The sequence below is a fragment of the Ursus americanus genome, chromosome 6, assembly GCF_024610735.1.
Source record: "Ursus americanus isolate L20-20 chromosome 6, mUrsAme1.1.p, whole genome shotgun sequence".
Taxonomy (NCBI): domain Eukaryota; kingdom Metazoa; phylum Chordata; class Mammalia; order Carnivora; family Ursidae; genus Ursus; species Ursus americanus.
This window is the reverse complement of record NC_142132.1, coordinates 24,582,139-24,597,601: the sequence shown is the minus strand read 5'-3', so window position 1 is coordinate 24,597,601 and position 15,463 is coordinate 24,582,139. Positions and strand designations below refer to the sequence as shown.

General features: G+C 34.4%; 1 protein-coding gene across 2 annotated transcripts in view; it reads left to right on the top strand.

Moving 5' to 3' along the window:
* The window catches only part of SLK (STE20 like kinase), a 57,959-nt gene that overhangs the window by 33,912 nt on the left and 8,584 nt on the right, over positions 1 to 15,463 (top strand). The window contains exons 10-16 of one of the 2 annotated variants that reach the window (XM_045803046.2): positions 302 to 432; positions 668 to 791; positions 3,535 to 3,714; positions 6,051 to 6,143; positions 12,826 to 12,955; positions 14,082 to 14,206; positions 14,940 to 15,128. In XM_045803046.2, the coding sequence (XP_045659002.2) occupies positions 302 to 432; positions 668 to 791; positions 3,535 to 3,714; positions 6,051 to 6,143; positions 12,826 to 12,955; positions 14,082 to 14,206; positions 14,940 to 15,128 (972 nt within the window). The remainder of the gene's footprint in view (positions 1 to 301; positions 433 to 667; positions 792 to 3,534; positions 3,715 to 6,050; positions 6,144 to 12,825; positions 12,956 to 14,081; positions 14,207 to 14,939; positions 15,129 to 15,463) is intronic. The other variant, XM_087862732.1, reaches the window with a different exon arrangement.

Sequence of the window (15,463 nt, the reverse complement as noted above, 5' to 3'; positions counted from 1 at the left end):
AGATTCTTTAAGGGATGAGCTGCAAGCATTCATTTTTAAGTGTTTTGTCAATGGTTCTGAAACTGAAAAGCAGAGGTATCTGAGAATTTAAGGTCAAAAGAGGAAGAAAAATGTTTAACATGTAAAAGTTACACTAATTAGTCATTTATGTGAATTGTTTTTTACCACTTGTGCCTAATTATGATGTGATGTCATAAAAATTATACATGTACAGTTCTGTGTTGTGTTTTGTTAAGAAGAAAATGTTTTCTGCCTCCACTATTTTCCGTATAAAGCCTAACTGAAATAAAATCTCACTCAGGAAACAAGAAGACAAAAGAAAACATTGAAGAAAACACGCAAATTTGTTGTTGATGGTGTAGAAGTGAGTGTAACAACGTCAAAGATAGTTACAGATAGTGATTCCAAAACTGAAGAGCTGAGGTTTCTTAGGTGAGTAAAGAACATAATTAAAACTGGTTTTGTGACTTCCTTTCAGTCTGTGCAATGTATGAAGAATAGAGAAACAAGAGTAAAATCTTTGCTAATTATTTTGGATTATTATTACTTTGCCAATTGAAAATATTGTTATTGTTAAAGTTGGTTTTTGTTTTTTTTTTTGAAAAGCATTACTTCAAAGGTGTAATTTTTGCTATCTTCCCCTATTATTGCTGTTAAATTTTATCAGACGTCAGGAACTTCGGGAGTTAAGATTCCTTCAAAAAGAAGAGCAAAGAGCCCAACAACAGCTCAATAGCAAGCTGCAACAACAGCGAGAACAAATTTTCCGGCGTTTTGAGCAAGAAATGATGGTAAAGTCTTAGATTTTGTACCATTTTGTTAATACTGAAATTTAGTGCTTTAAAAAAAAAAAACCCACCTTTAGAACTTGTTCTTTGATTACGAGATTTTCTCTGGCTTTGTTAGTATTTCTGGCCTTTATTATCTGGTGTTCTAGTATGTCTTTTTTCCTTTTGCATGAAAGGATCTTTTTTTTTTTTTTTAAAGATTTTATTTATTTATTTGACAGAGATAGAGACAGCCAGCGAGAGAGGGAACACAAGCAGGGGGAGTGGGAGAGGAAGAAGCAGGCTCATAGCGGAGGAGCCTGATGTGGGGCTCGATCCCGTAATGCCGGGATCACGCCCTGAGCCGAAGGCAGACGCTTTAACCGCTGTGCCACCCAGGCGCCCCTGCATGAAAGGATCTTTTATCTCCGTCTTCCTGTCACTAACTTACAGTGTGATGGGTGTCTTCCAGTTTTCTTTGATAAAAATTTATCATGAAAACCTGGAATCATGAAGCCAGTAGACGGTCTATAAAGTTCTTAGCTGTGCCTATTTCTGGATAATTTTTCAGTGTTAAAATTTGACCTCTCAGATTTAGGATCCAAGAATTTAAGGCAGTCTAGAATAGTTGTCTTCAAGCCTGTCTGAGTGTTAGAACTACTGCGAACTTGTTCAAAACACACTTGGGTCCTACAGTTAAGCTTCCACATCCCTATTCACAGCTGCTAGAGAAAATGGTGCCGACTAGCCAAAGGTAATCGTCACGGAGTCTTTCAAGTTTTACCTTGTGTCCAAAGTTGGAAAAGGAATAAGTAATGTGTTATAAAATTTCGGTAATTTATTGAAGCATCTAATGCTTAATGAAGGTTAGAAAAAAGATTATTTCAAATGTTAGAGTATTCATGTTTTGAATATAATTCTTTTGCCGTTCTTATAATTTTAAGTAGTAAGAATTGTTTTCTGTGAAGTGTGGCATTGTTGATTACATTTGTTGGATCATAACTCAGAATTCTTAAGAAAATAATGAACTTTTGTTCTCATTGGACTATTTTTGTAGTGCTCAACATTCTGTTTTTAAGAGCCTTATAAAAATTGCATCTCTTTTCCCCCCAAATATTTTCTAAAATGTTTTGCTTTTTGCTTTTTTAAAAATTTTTTATTTTTAGTTTTTAGAGCTGGGGGAGGAGTGGAGGGGGGGAAGGACAGGCAGAGAGGGAGAGAGAATCTTACTCCACATAGGGAGTTTGATCTCACAACCCTGAGATCATGACCTATGCTGAAATCAAGAGTCGGATGGTTAAACAACTGAGCCTCCCAGGCGCCCCTTTACTTATGTTTTTTAAAAAAATACCCTTTAGAAATATTTAACTCTACTTATATCCAAAATTATATAATACTCAAGTATTAAATAAGCAGGAATCTTTTGTTGAAAGAGCAGATTTGTAATTTCAAAAGATTTGTCTCAGTGAAATAGGATGTTTAAGAATCTTAATGGGGGGGGCGCCTGGGTGGTACAGCGGTTAAGCGTCTGCCTTCAGCTCAGGGCGTGATCCCGGCGTTATGGGATCGAGCCCCACATCAGGCTCCTCCGCTATGAGCCTGCTTCTTCCTCTTCCACTCCCCCTGCTTGTGTTCCCTCTCTCGCTGGCTGTCTCTATCTCTGTCGAATAAATAAAAATAAAAAATCTTTACAAAAAAAAAAAAAAAAAGAATCTTAATGGGGGAGGGGTCACCTGGGTAGCTCAGTCAGTTAAGTGTCTGCCTTCAGTTCAAGTCATGTGATCTCAGGGTCTTGGGATGGAGCCGGAGCCCCTTGTTGGGCTCCCTGCTCAGTGGGAAGTCTGCTTTTCCCTCTCTGTCTTCCTCCTCCTGCTTGTACTCTTGCTCACTCTCTCTGTCTCTCTCTCTCTCTCGCAACTAAATAAAATCTTCAAAAAAAAAAAAAAAAAGAATCTTAATGAGGAAGAGTAAATCTGAATATGACAAATAATGGTACATTATTAAAATAGACTTTGGATAAGACCTTTGATTTCTCAAACATTTATTGGGTAAATATTGAAATTTTTCTAACTTAATACTTCATAGCAACTGGATGTTCTTCTTGATGGTTTACAAATTTTTTTTTTTTTTTAAGATTTTATTTATTTATTCGACAGAGATAGAGACAGCCAGTGAGAGAGGGAACACAAGCAGGGGGAGTGGGAGAGGAAGAAGCAGGCTCACAGCGGAGGAGCCTGATGTGGGGCTCGACCCCATAACGCCGGGATCACGCCCTGAGCCGAAGGCAGACGCCTAACCGCTGTGCCACCCAGGCACCCCTGGTTTACAAATTTTGAACATTCTACTCCTTGTATAATAGAAAAAAGCATTTTCTGTGTTAGAAAAAAATGAAATGCTCATCTTTTCTTTTTTAAAGATTGTATTTATTTGAGAGAGAGAGTGCATGAGTGAGGTGAGAAGTGGAGGGAGAAGGAGAAGCAGGCTCCTGGCTGAGCAGGGAGCCTGATGCAGGGCTTGATCCCAGGACAATGGGATCATGACCTGAGCTCTTGAAGACAGACGCTTAACTGACTGAGCCACCCAGGCGCCCCGAAATGCTCACCTTTTAAAAAAATTCCTTAATGTATTTTAATGCATTCAGCTTTTTCAGTATTGCAAAAGTTGTGTGTCACATCACTAAATTTATGTACTCTTAGTAAACATCATCATTATGAGTTAGTATGAATGATAGAAAAGTTAAATGATCGTGAGCAACATTGTTTTACAGAGCAAAAAGCGACAATATGATCAAGAAATTGAGAATCTAGAAAAACAGCAGAAACAGACGATCGAACGTCTAGAACAAGAACACACAAATCGCTTACGAGATGAGGCCAAACGCATTAAAGGAGAACAAGAGAAAGAGTTGTCCAAATTTCAGAATATGTTAAAGAACCGAAAGAAGGAGGTAAGTGTAACTACTGCTTTTAATTACGAAAGCTGTTTTTTTTTAATGTACACTTAAGACTACAGAATTAGGAATAATACTTCTAGAGTTAAATAGTACTCATTCATTCTTTATTTCAGTCTTCCCGACAATTATGTAGGGTAGTGGTACTGTCAGGTATTATCCCATTTTAGTGTCAAGAAGACTGGAGTAGAAGAGGTTTTTAGTGGTCTGTTCAAGTTCACAAACTACCATTAAATGTCCAGCTAACCCTTGAACCAAGTCTTCAATTTAAATCTAATTCATTTTCCTTCCAGTCTACCATTTTTCCTTTAAAGGCTTCTGTAGAAATTGCTTCTTTCAAGAAAACTTACTATGTTGTATTTACAGGTGGCAACAATAATTCATCTTATTATTTATTTGTAATATTTAATTCATACTTAAGAATTTTTTCTTCATTAGCTTGATTGCTTTTCTTGAACATTGTGCCAAAACAAAAGCTGAGTACCCTGAAATTTGAAATTATATCTATAAGTCCTTCAAATTGAGAGATACTTTAAGAATCACATGTGGAAAATATCTGTGTAGTCTTTTCTTTACAATGAATTTTTAAATTTTTCCTGAAACTGTTCCATATTGTTATAGAATCTGTGCTGTTATTTACTATGAAAGATTGTCGTTGATTCAGAAAGAAGATTTATATATCGTATTAATGTCTTTTTCTCCCCCAAATTAAAACAATAATTTTACATATTAGCAAAGGTGATTTTTTTATTTATTCTGTACTAATATACTAAAGGTGTGGGGGAAGAATTTACCTTTTCATGATATAAAAGACCCCAGGGACAGTAATTATGATTAGTTCTATTAGGATTGGAATAAAAATCTCAACCAAATGCATTTTCACTTTTGTTGTACATCTAAAATACCCAGGTTTGTTGACTTTAACATTTAATTATGCATAAAACAGAACATAATATTGCTGAACTTGAGGATCTGCTTTAAAAAGCATAGAGTCTAACATAAATAATGAAATGGTATATAATTTTGTTTGATGTAGCTACCATTTCTAAAAATTAATTTTCTTACTGTTTAATATTTTATGTAGGATTGCTGTGTGTACCATGTATGTATGACTTGACTGGGGCTCCATGTCAGTTTTCTTGAAACTATGAACAGTTTTTATTGAGAGGTTATTTTTTAATATGAGATTAAATTTTAAAAAATTTTTAGGTAAATATATGATTTAATCCTAAATATATAAAAGTCTGTAGTTATTTTTACTGTTTTGGGTTCAGAGATTTTTAGCTAGCGAACATGTTTGAGATCGTGATATGTATGTTTTAAATATATTAATGTATTTTCTTTCTTATCGCTAAATTTCTTGCATTTGGGGAGTCTCTTCCTTTTAATGGTGATTTGGTTTCATGAGGGGTTACTGATGGGAAATTTTAAATACACTCTTCTTCAATCAAAATCAGTCTCTTTCACAGACCATCAGTAGCATGTGGTGATTTGGAATCTGATCGCTTTTGGTGCTTCTACTTGTAAACACATGATTGTATTTCATAGTTGGATTACATATCTGCTGTTAGATGGAATACATATCTAGGATTTTGAAATGATTAAAAGAAGGAGCATTAAATTATACTTCATCTTATAATATACTTTATCTGGTGTAATATAGCATAATAAACTGTTATTTTGTGAGTGCTTATAATACTGGTTTTGACATTGACAATTAAGTTTGGCTTAAATTGTCAGCAAAGGAGAATGTTATTCTAATCCAACACAAAATCATCAAATATGTTCATTTTTATTGCACCGTGCATAAAATGGTGTGTTTTATGAAAAGAAAACACTGTCCATTTATTTCTCTTTTTTTTGGTCTCAGTAAATGAATTTAGTGTTACTTCTTTGTTTATCAAGCCAGTTATGAAATTTTGCACTTTTATAAATGACATTAACTTATCTTATTTTCAACATTGCAAACAATGTCAATAGATAGGTTTATAGTTTTATGATCTTTCAAGATCAGTTGAGTTTATCATCTTTAGTTCAGAATCAGTGCTTCTAGTAATCCTTTACTGATTGTTTTGGATCTTTAAGAGAGAATAGTATGTAGGGACAATTAAGCATCTGATTAACCTTTATGTGGTATGATGTCCCTTTCTGCATTGAGATTAAGCATGTTCTATCCTTTCATTCTTTTTCACCGAACTAACACCTATGCTATTGCATGTTGAAAGGAACTTTTTAACAGCTTTAATCTTTGACTTGTAGCTTGTCTGCTCACATAAATGCTTGCTGTGGAGAAAGTATTATTTCCCCACCTCCTGCATGCTTATACACTGTAGGTTATAAACGAAGTGGAGAAAGCACCCAAAGAGCTGAGAAAAGAGCTCATGAAACGCAGGAAAGAGGAGCTTGCACAAAGCCAGCATGCTCAGGTAACAGCAGCAGCTTAATGCTACTAAAAACAGAAAGCAGCATTTTTCTCGCAGCTCAGTAAACACATGGTTGAAAGGGTAAACTCTACTGTACTTATTATATGATGTTGACTTCTGCTCATACAAAGGTTCCCAGGGCATTCTTTATATAGAACTAAAATCACACTAATGGTGACATTTAAGTTGCTAATATGAAATTAAGTGGAATATTTGGAAAGCTGACTCCAGATGAAATAAATGTTAATATATAATCCACTGTATTCTTATTATAATCTTGATGGGAGCTTATATTTTTAAGTAGTCAGTGTTTGATAGAAGATGTCAGTGTTTGATAGAAGACTTTTATGACAAAATATAGAGGATGAGTGTATAGGCTTTGTGCATATTGAAAAGAATGTCCATTTAAAAGACCATTATTTTTATAAATTTGGAAGTTAAAAGAACAATGATAAATGGTAATGTTAAATGGTAGATCTCATGTTTATTACGATTAAACTCAACAACATAAGTACCTTAAAACCAGATTTTGAGTATTAAGATGTTGTTTTTCTTTTTGATTCAGAATTTAGCACTTAAAAAATACTGCCTGTATAAACTTGATTCTAGGCTGGGCCTATTAAGATGGGTGAATTCTTTACAAAATGAGACGATAGTATTTTAAACAGATTTTTCTAGAATTATCTCATATGACTCTATTATAAGGTCTTTTATACTAAGAATCATTTTTCTTTTAATTAAGTTTGCAGTCAGTCTGGAAACAGAAGTGAGCTCAATTTGTAGTTACATATGGCAGTTAGAGCCATGGATTATATGTTAATGATTGTTTTCCTTTATGATTGTTTCCTAATGATTGTTTCCTTTTAATGTGGTTTTATGTGATTCAAAAAGTGGTTCCCAAACTTTTACAAACCCATGAAAAAAGATAGAAGAAACAAAAACTACTGGGGACCATGACAAATGGAATGATATTTAAAAATTTTCTCTTTTTGTCCAGAAGGAAATTTTATTTTCCGAAGGATATTTTAAACTGCTGCTTACTTGTCAGCATCATTTTAAAAGAGAGAATATTTTAACACCATGAAAAATAAGGAAAATATTTTGGAATATAAAATTTTAACAAAATTGGCCTATTTTTATAAATTGAGTACTTTTTTTTTTCTTTAAATTTTTTTGATTTGAGCCAATGATAAATTTGTCTTGGCCTAGTGTGTGGATTACTAGTTAAAGTAAGGAGTGCCTGGGTGGCCTAGTTAAGCTTCTGCCTTTGGCTCAGGTCATGATCCCAGGGTCCTGGGATTGAGCTCCTTTTTGGGCTCTCTGCTCAGCGGGAAGCCTGCTTCTCCCTCTCCCGTACTCTCCCTCTCTGTCAAATAAATAAAACCTTAAAAAAATAAATAAAGTGATAAGAGCAAACACAGCATTTACTGTGTGTCAAGCACTGTTCTAAGTACTTCACCTGCATGAACTCATTTAACTCTACAACATATGAGGTAGTTACTCTTACTACCTCTGTTCTGCAGGGGAGAAAATGAGAGCACATGGGAACCATCACACTGTACTGCCTCTCAAGTCTAAACTGTTATTTCTGTGTCTAATCTAAACTCCTGTCGGCTTAGTCCAGTGGTCGTTGGTCATGTCGTGAGTAGTTGAGGAGGAAGTCCTTGCTTGCCAAACATCTAATTTTGGGTAATTTGGATTTCAAACAAGAACAATATGATTTTTCCTCCTATAGGAATATAAACTTTTTAAATTCCAAAAGGTAATATTTTAGATGCTAGAGTTGAAATTGAGTAAATTTAGTGTTGAAGGAGTTAGGTGATCCTGTGCTTTAATAAAACTCTTGGTGATTTTTTTATAAAATTTTGGGGGCCAGCCTGTATTTTCACCTAAAGGTAAAAGCAATAGTAAATTTCTTTCTGTAAATTTAATGAATTTAGTAATCTAACAAATTTAAAAGTATTTCTCTTTTGCTACTACTTTTCATGAAGGTCCTAAAACAGTAAATTTGCAGAGTCTATTTTAAACTTTTTGAGAATTTGTGAATAATAGTTATATAGTCATGGAGCCAGAAGGTATTTGATCATATAGTTCAGTGGTTTTTAAAATGTACTCCCAGGAGTTCTTGAGTTTAGAAGAAGCACCTCGAGAATCTTTCAAAAAGAGAGGACTCTGGGGCTCGGGGTCCCTGCTTCTGCTTCATGTAACGCAGCACTAGGTTTCATCTGTTTCATACATTTTATGGTACATTTTTTAAAAGAGAATTTGGTTTAAAAACAACAATACAAACGAGTTCAGAAACCACTGATCTAGTTTAAAACCTTCCTTTTACAGATGAGAAAGAGAACTCTCTGTTAAGTAACTTGTTCTACACCTCCTAAAACTCAACATTTGTATAATTATTCTTTCCATTTATAAAAAGTCATCAGCTATATTCTCACCAGGGAAGTGCATTGTATTCTAATCCACAGGGTGTTGCTCAGGTCATGATTCAGTCTTTTCAGTTGTCATCTTGTGCAGTCTTCAAGACCCAGTTGCAGGACGTAAGTCCCACGTGTCTGTGGGAGGATGCCTTCTCTTGTTTTATCTACTTCTTCTTCAGCTCACATGTGCCTTTTCATTGTTCGCTTCATTTGTTAAAATCTAGAAGATTGATAGATGATAATGTCAGTAATGACAATAATAGTAATAACCTGAAACAAACTTTATAGTATAGTATTCTTCAAAGAGTTTTCACATTTGATTCTCACTGCCACCTCCCTAATACAGGGATGGAGTGTATCCATTTTACAGATAAGGAAATCGAGGCACAGAAGACTAAGTGGTCTCCTTAAAGTCAGAAAAGACATTAATGATAGAGATGGAATTAGAACACTTATAATAGTGTTCTTTTTTCTGTCTGCCCTCACCACAAATTTTGAGATTTTCATCTTTTTCAAGAAATACCTTCCCAGTAATATTTTATAAGCTTTGCACATGTGAGAAATTGAATGCTGTGATTAGATTTTTATCTTTGTGTGAAGTGACATTTCGATTGCATTTATGTTTACATATATGTTTTAATTATGGATATGGTCAGAAAAGCCATATTAAAAGTGGTGATTGTAGTTCCATTTAACTCTAGTTCTCACTATTCAAATTGCCTATAATGAATAGTGAGTTGTTGTTCTCCTTGCTGTAGTTTTAAATTAAGTCTGGAATTCCAGGCTGTATTCTTTCTCACAGTTTCTATAGGGAAGTGACTAGCTCATTTAACTCTGTAATTTTTGTTTGTGATGTTTGATATACACAACTGGAGTAGATAGAATACAGCTTGATTTCAACCCCTCCCTTCCCCTCTCCTGAAATTAGACATTTTTTTTTATTGGCAGCTGCTGGGCTTGATAGTTTTCTAAAGAGTAGGCAAAACATTAATTTTTTTTTAACGAGAGGGAGAAATTATGAATTACGATCACTTTTCTGATCATTACCATTTTTAGCTTTTCTTTTGAGTTAGAATCAAATTCTGTACAAATAGCCCAATATATCATAACCCTTTCCTGTGGTTTTCTAGAACCCAAAGTTGTATTTTTAATGTTTATAGTTATCTGATTAATATGATACAATTTCTTATCACCATTTAAACTTGTTCTTTAAAGGGTGCTCATTTTACAGTTTGTGTGTTCATTTAAAATGATTTGTAACTTTTAGTGATCAAATCCATCTTTTTTCTTTCTTTTTTTTATGGTAAATGTAATTTGTTCAATCTTTTTGGAATGTAAGATCACTTTTCTTTTAGATCATAAGAGTAATTTCTAATGAAAAATTCCAACATGAATATATTATACTTGGCTTTTGTTAGGAAATTTAGGAAATTTAATGGAAGCTCAATAATATTGAAATTTCATTTATTTTGTGGTAATAAAATATATGAATTAGTATGTGAGGGACCTGGACCTTTCAGGTAAATTTTAGCTTTAATATAGCAAATTATTTGAGGCACCTGCCAGCTCAGTTGGAAGAGCGTGCAACTCTTGATCTTGGGTTCATGAATTTGAGCCCCATGTTGGGTGTAGATATTACTTATAATAAATAAATGAATAAGTAAAGGAAGGAAAGAAAGAGAAAGAAAGAAAATTATTTGCACAATATTCTTGACTATGTAATTATCCAGATTCTGCTTAATTATTTAAGTCCGTGACTCCATAAGACAACTGGTGTCTTTGCTACCTCTCATTGATGGAAGCACTGGCATACATAGCCTACCTTGACTCTTACAGGTTAATCCTTATTTTACTTTCTAGAGCAGCACAATGTTACTTCTGCCTCCGTCTATAGAACAGTCTCAGCTCTTCTTTCCCCTTATATATTAGCTGCTTCAGTGCATACTTCTGTGGTTCTTTCCGTTATTCATCATGTGGCATGGTTTCTAGACCCTGTATTCCAGCTTTTGGTTTTCTGTGGTTTACTTTTGAACTTTTGAAAATGTGATACTAAGGGAAGGGGCCCACTGCTCTTTATATGGACAAACAAAACTGGTTTGGAACCACTAGAGTGGAAGCTCCTTAAAGGCAGTACTTTATTTTTTAAATTTTAGTGACCCAATAACTAGTACAGTGTCCATCATTTCCTAAGTTCTTAGTAAAGGTTTTCTTTGAACCAAACTCTTATCTTGTTTAATCTAGACATAAATATATTATAGTAATGTAACCAAGAATTGAAATGACAAGAAATTACATTCACTCTTTTAGTGGTACTGGCTTATATTAACCCTTTTTAATTTTCACATAAATATTTATTCACCCCTATCTTATATTTTGCATTTGATTTGAGTCTAAATATAATATTTATATTTAGAGTAATTAAATATTGGGCCCATTGTTTCTGTCTACACAGATATTTTTTTAAAGTCCTTTATGCAAATTAATGGTACAAATGTTGATCAAAAGAAAACCCTTTGATATAGTTGCACATTATATTAAGTTTATTATACAAGTTTGCATATAGAAATTCTACAATGAAATTTGAGAAACAATGTAATTTTTATTATAGGTGATATTTACTGTAGGAAAATGTAAAGCTTAAAACAACTTTCTTTGTTATAGTTACTTAAAAGATAGACATGGAGATTTTGCATCTCTTTAAAACTCTCAAAAGGCCTTATTCTAAATAGTTGAAATTAAATATTCATTGTGTGTTTTTTTTCTGTGATAAAGTTATGTAGGTGACTGTACTCAAATCACAGTTGTATTTATAGAGGCAATTCATTAGTCTTTCTGCTAGTGTATATTTGTATTTTTGCTTAAGTACAAATTTTGACATAGATGAGACAGTAGTATTTATAACTCCAGATTACCTTAACAGGACGGCACGAATGGTAAGACCTAAGTAAGTCTTGCCTCCAGAGACATAGTAGTAAGGCAAGCACCTTGAGGAACACTACTAGACTCACTCTTTGTGTATTGAAGACCAGGCCGGTAGTGATCCAGATCCTGTCAGATTCTTTCCAAGGCATAAAGAATAGATCCAAATGGGTCTTGGGGTTTTATCTTTTCTAGGATGTGCAAGAGGAGGGATTATAGGTGGAGTGCTGCTTCAATCCTAAATGTCTAAATCCACTCTCAAATTGAGCAGAATATCCCTTTTGCTAATCACAGACTGCTGTAACTGCCAAGAGAGGGATGGAGAGCCAAACATTTGCTGGCAAAACTTATATTTCTTCAATTTGCATAGTATTTCTTCCTTCAGTAAATGTGTGATCTAGCACAAAGACCATAAGTCATTTTAACATTTCCTTTCCTTACACAGTTATTGAAGGATTATTTTTTTAATCATAAGTTCGACACTTGGGCAAATAGTATGTACTCAGTAAATATTTGTTGAATGAATGATTGAATCCCAAACATGTTGGTAGAATTCTGATTATAAGGAATTTTGAATATATATTTATAAAATGTAACTCACTTCATTCTTCTTAGTTCACATTTCTCTACTAATGTACTATTTCTCATTAAGTCTACAAACTATTGTTATTTTTAGACAAATACTATAGATACAGAAATTATCTTCCTTTGTTAGTGTAGCCATGGTATTTCTTTCTAACTCTTTATTTCTTGGAAAAGTAGAGATATTTAAAATTCTGATATGTGTTTTACTTATTTGCTCTTTATTCTTTTTCCTAAAAGGCATTTCTTGTTTATTCTTGTTTTATCTACACCATAGTGTAATGAATAGTCAGTTTTTAAAGCTCTAAATTTATTATTTTCCTGAAGCTGTTCATGTAATAGGGCATTTTAATTATGAGTGGGTTATAGACTTCTTTTGTGTGAATTGTTTTTCCCCCCCTCTGGTGGGCAGCAAAACAAAGTTTATTGAGAGTTAGCAGGGTTTTTTGAGTGATAGTACAAAGTTCCTGAAGAGGGAGGGGACCCAAGAGGGTTGCCTGTGTGTATTATTTTTAATAGTGAGTTTAGAATATTATGTATTCTAGTACTTTTTTTCTGGGCTTGAATTGAGTGACTAATACATTTATATTATGTATGCTCTATAATTGGTGATTTTTAAATCCAGTTAACTTTAGAAACTTGGCTTAGAAATCTTGTCAACTACTAATGTGTGTGTGTGTATATATATATATATTCATGTAGATAAATGGATGTTTCACTCAGTAAATGCTTATTAACTGATGGTTAACTGTGTCTCATAGGAACAGGAATTTGTTCAGAAGCAACAACAAGAATTAGATGGCTCTCTGAAAAAGATCATCCAGCAGCAGAAGGCAGAGCTAGCCAATATTGAAAGAGAGTGCCTGAATAACAAACAGCAACTCATGAGAGGTATATGAAATTGCGAGCATATGTGTGTATATAAAATGATATCTGAAGAACATTGCTGAGATATATGGATATATCTAATATCCATAATATCAAATAATTGTAAATTATTTGAATGCTCTCCTTTGCTAGAGTGGTAGACAAAGTTGAGGTTAATAAAAGGAAAATTTTGTTAAATTTTAAGAATTTAAAATTTTAAAATTCTTTATAAAGTTAAATACTGTAAGACATTGAATAAATGCCTTTGTGACAGGAGAAGTAAACAATAAATATATAATCCTTAAAACGTATTTTTGTTCAGATGACGTGCTAGAACTTTACCTGAATAGTTTTGGTATATTCATTATGCCTTATAATTGTTGGTATACTTAATGGAATGGGATTTTAAGTACTTATTTCCCTTAATAAAAAGCTAAGGGGCACCTGGGTGGCACAGCGGTTGAGCGTCTGCCTTTGGCTCAGGGCATGATCCCGGCATTCTGGGATCGAGCCCCACATCAGGCTCCTCCGCTATGAGCCTGCTTCTTCCTCTCCCACTCCCCCTGCTTGTGTTCCCTCTCTCGCTGGCTGTCTCTATCTCTGTCAAATAAATAAATAAAATCTTTAAAAAATAAAAAATAGGGGCGCCTGGGTGGCACAGCGGTTAAGCGTCTGCCTTTAGCTCAGGGCGTGATCCCAGCGACCCGGGATCGAGCCCCACATCAGGCTCTTCCGCTATGAGCCTGCTTCTTCCTCTCCCACTCCCCCTGCTTGTGTTCCCTCTCTCGCTGGCTGTCTCTATCTCTGTCGAATAAATAAATAAAATCTTTAAAAAAAATAAAAAATAAAAATAAAAAATAAAAAATAAAAAGCTAAGATTTTTTTCTTTCTCATTAAGATGATTAAAAGGAATTTTGGTGTTGGGGGTGGGACATTCTCTGTTTATAGGACATTAGGGACATTAGAACAGAATGGTAAGTGGTGATAAATATTACCTGTATGCTGGTAATATTTCATTTATAGTTCAGAATGGCAGTGTGTGCATAAGCTAGTGTATATAGAACACTTTTATGTGAATATTAAAATGAAGACCAGAGTACATGTGTAAAAAGAACAAAGTGACATTTTGAAAATTGCTTTCTTCTTCTAGCTCGAGAAGCTGCAATTTGGGAGCTTGAAGAACGACACTTACAAGAAAAACACCAGCTGCTCAAACAGCAACTTAAAGATCAGTATTTCATGCAAAGACATCAGCTACTTAAGCGCCATGAGAAGGTTAATGAAAGGAAAATTGGTTTACTTTTTGTTCATTTGAAGTTTACAGTTATTTCTGAAACTTCTATTTCTTAGAGAATGAATTTTAGTTTTTTCTTTTTTTTAATCCTGATATTTATTTGGTGAAGTTTAGAGTAATTAATTATATCTTATCATGATTACAAACTTCTTTCTACGAATTTCATGGAAGGTGACTAGTACAGTGCTTTAAGTTCTCTTCTACATTATAATCTTCATCCTGTCTCTCAAAGGTAGCTATTGTGGCTCCATTTATGGTTCAGGTATTTTAGAAATGCGGACTCCCTGACTTAGTAAAACAATTTCAATATAAAACTCATTAGGGGCACCTGGGTGGCACAGTCAGTTGGGTGTCCAACTCCTGGTTTCGGCTCACGTTGTGAACTCAGGGTTGTGGAATCAAGCCCCATGTCGGGCTCCTGCACTCAGCGTGGAGTCAGCTTGAGATTCCCTCTCCTTATTCCTCTGCCCCTCCCACTTGTGCTTTCTTTCTCTAATATAGATAGATAAATCTTAAGAAAAAAAGATTCTAATTACTAAAACCGTTATTTTTATTATAAATTATAGTTTGAGCAAAAGTTTGCTCGTTGATAATGCAACAAGGGAAAGAGCAATTTTAAGAAACGACAACAAATGACATGTTCAAGCATACATGTGGGTACTGAGTATTAAATTACATATCTACATCACTGAATTCTGTTTGATACTTCCTTAGGAAACAGAACAAATGCAGCGTTACAATCAACGACTTATTGAGGAATTAAAAAACAGACAGACTCAAGAAAGAGCAAGACTGCCTAAGATCCAGCGCAGTGAAGCCAAGACTCGAATGGCCATGTTTAAGAAAAGCTTGAGAATTAACTCAACGGCCACACCAGATCAGGACCGTGACAAAATTAAACAGGTAAATAAGCCAGTTACTGTCTTCTTTTTTAGATTAAAAAATGTGAATATCCTTTAGAAGTGTCACGTAATTATGTTGTAAACATTTCGAGCCACGTTGGGCTTGTTGGTGTTCTCTTTGGCTTTATGGGCTGGGGCTAGATATGTGGCATATACCAACTTAGTGTTCCTAGGTTGGTGACCACAGAGGGCAAAGCCCTCTGCCCCATGCCCCACACTAGATCTTAAGACCAGTCCTAAGACCTAAGACCAGTCCTGGGAATTAGGTGACTTGGACAACTTTTGAAGTTAAAACATAGGGCTTCGCTTTGCTTCTATAGTCATAGGTCCCACACA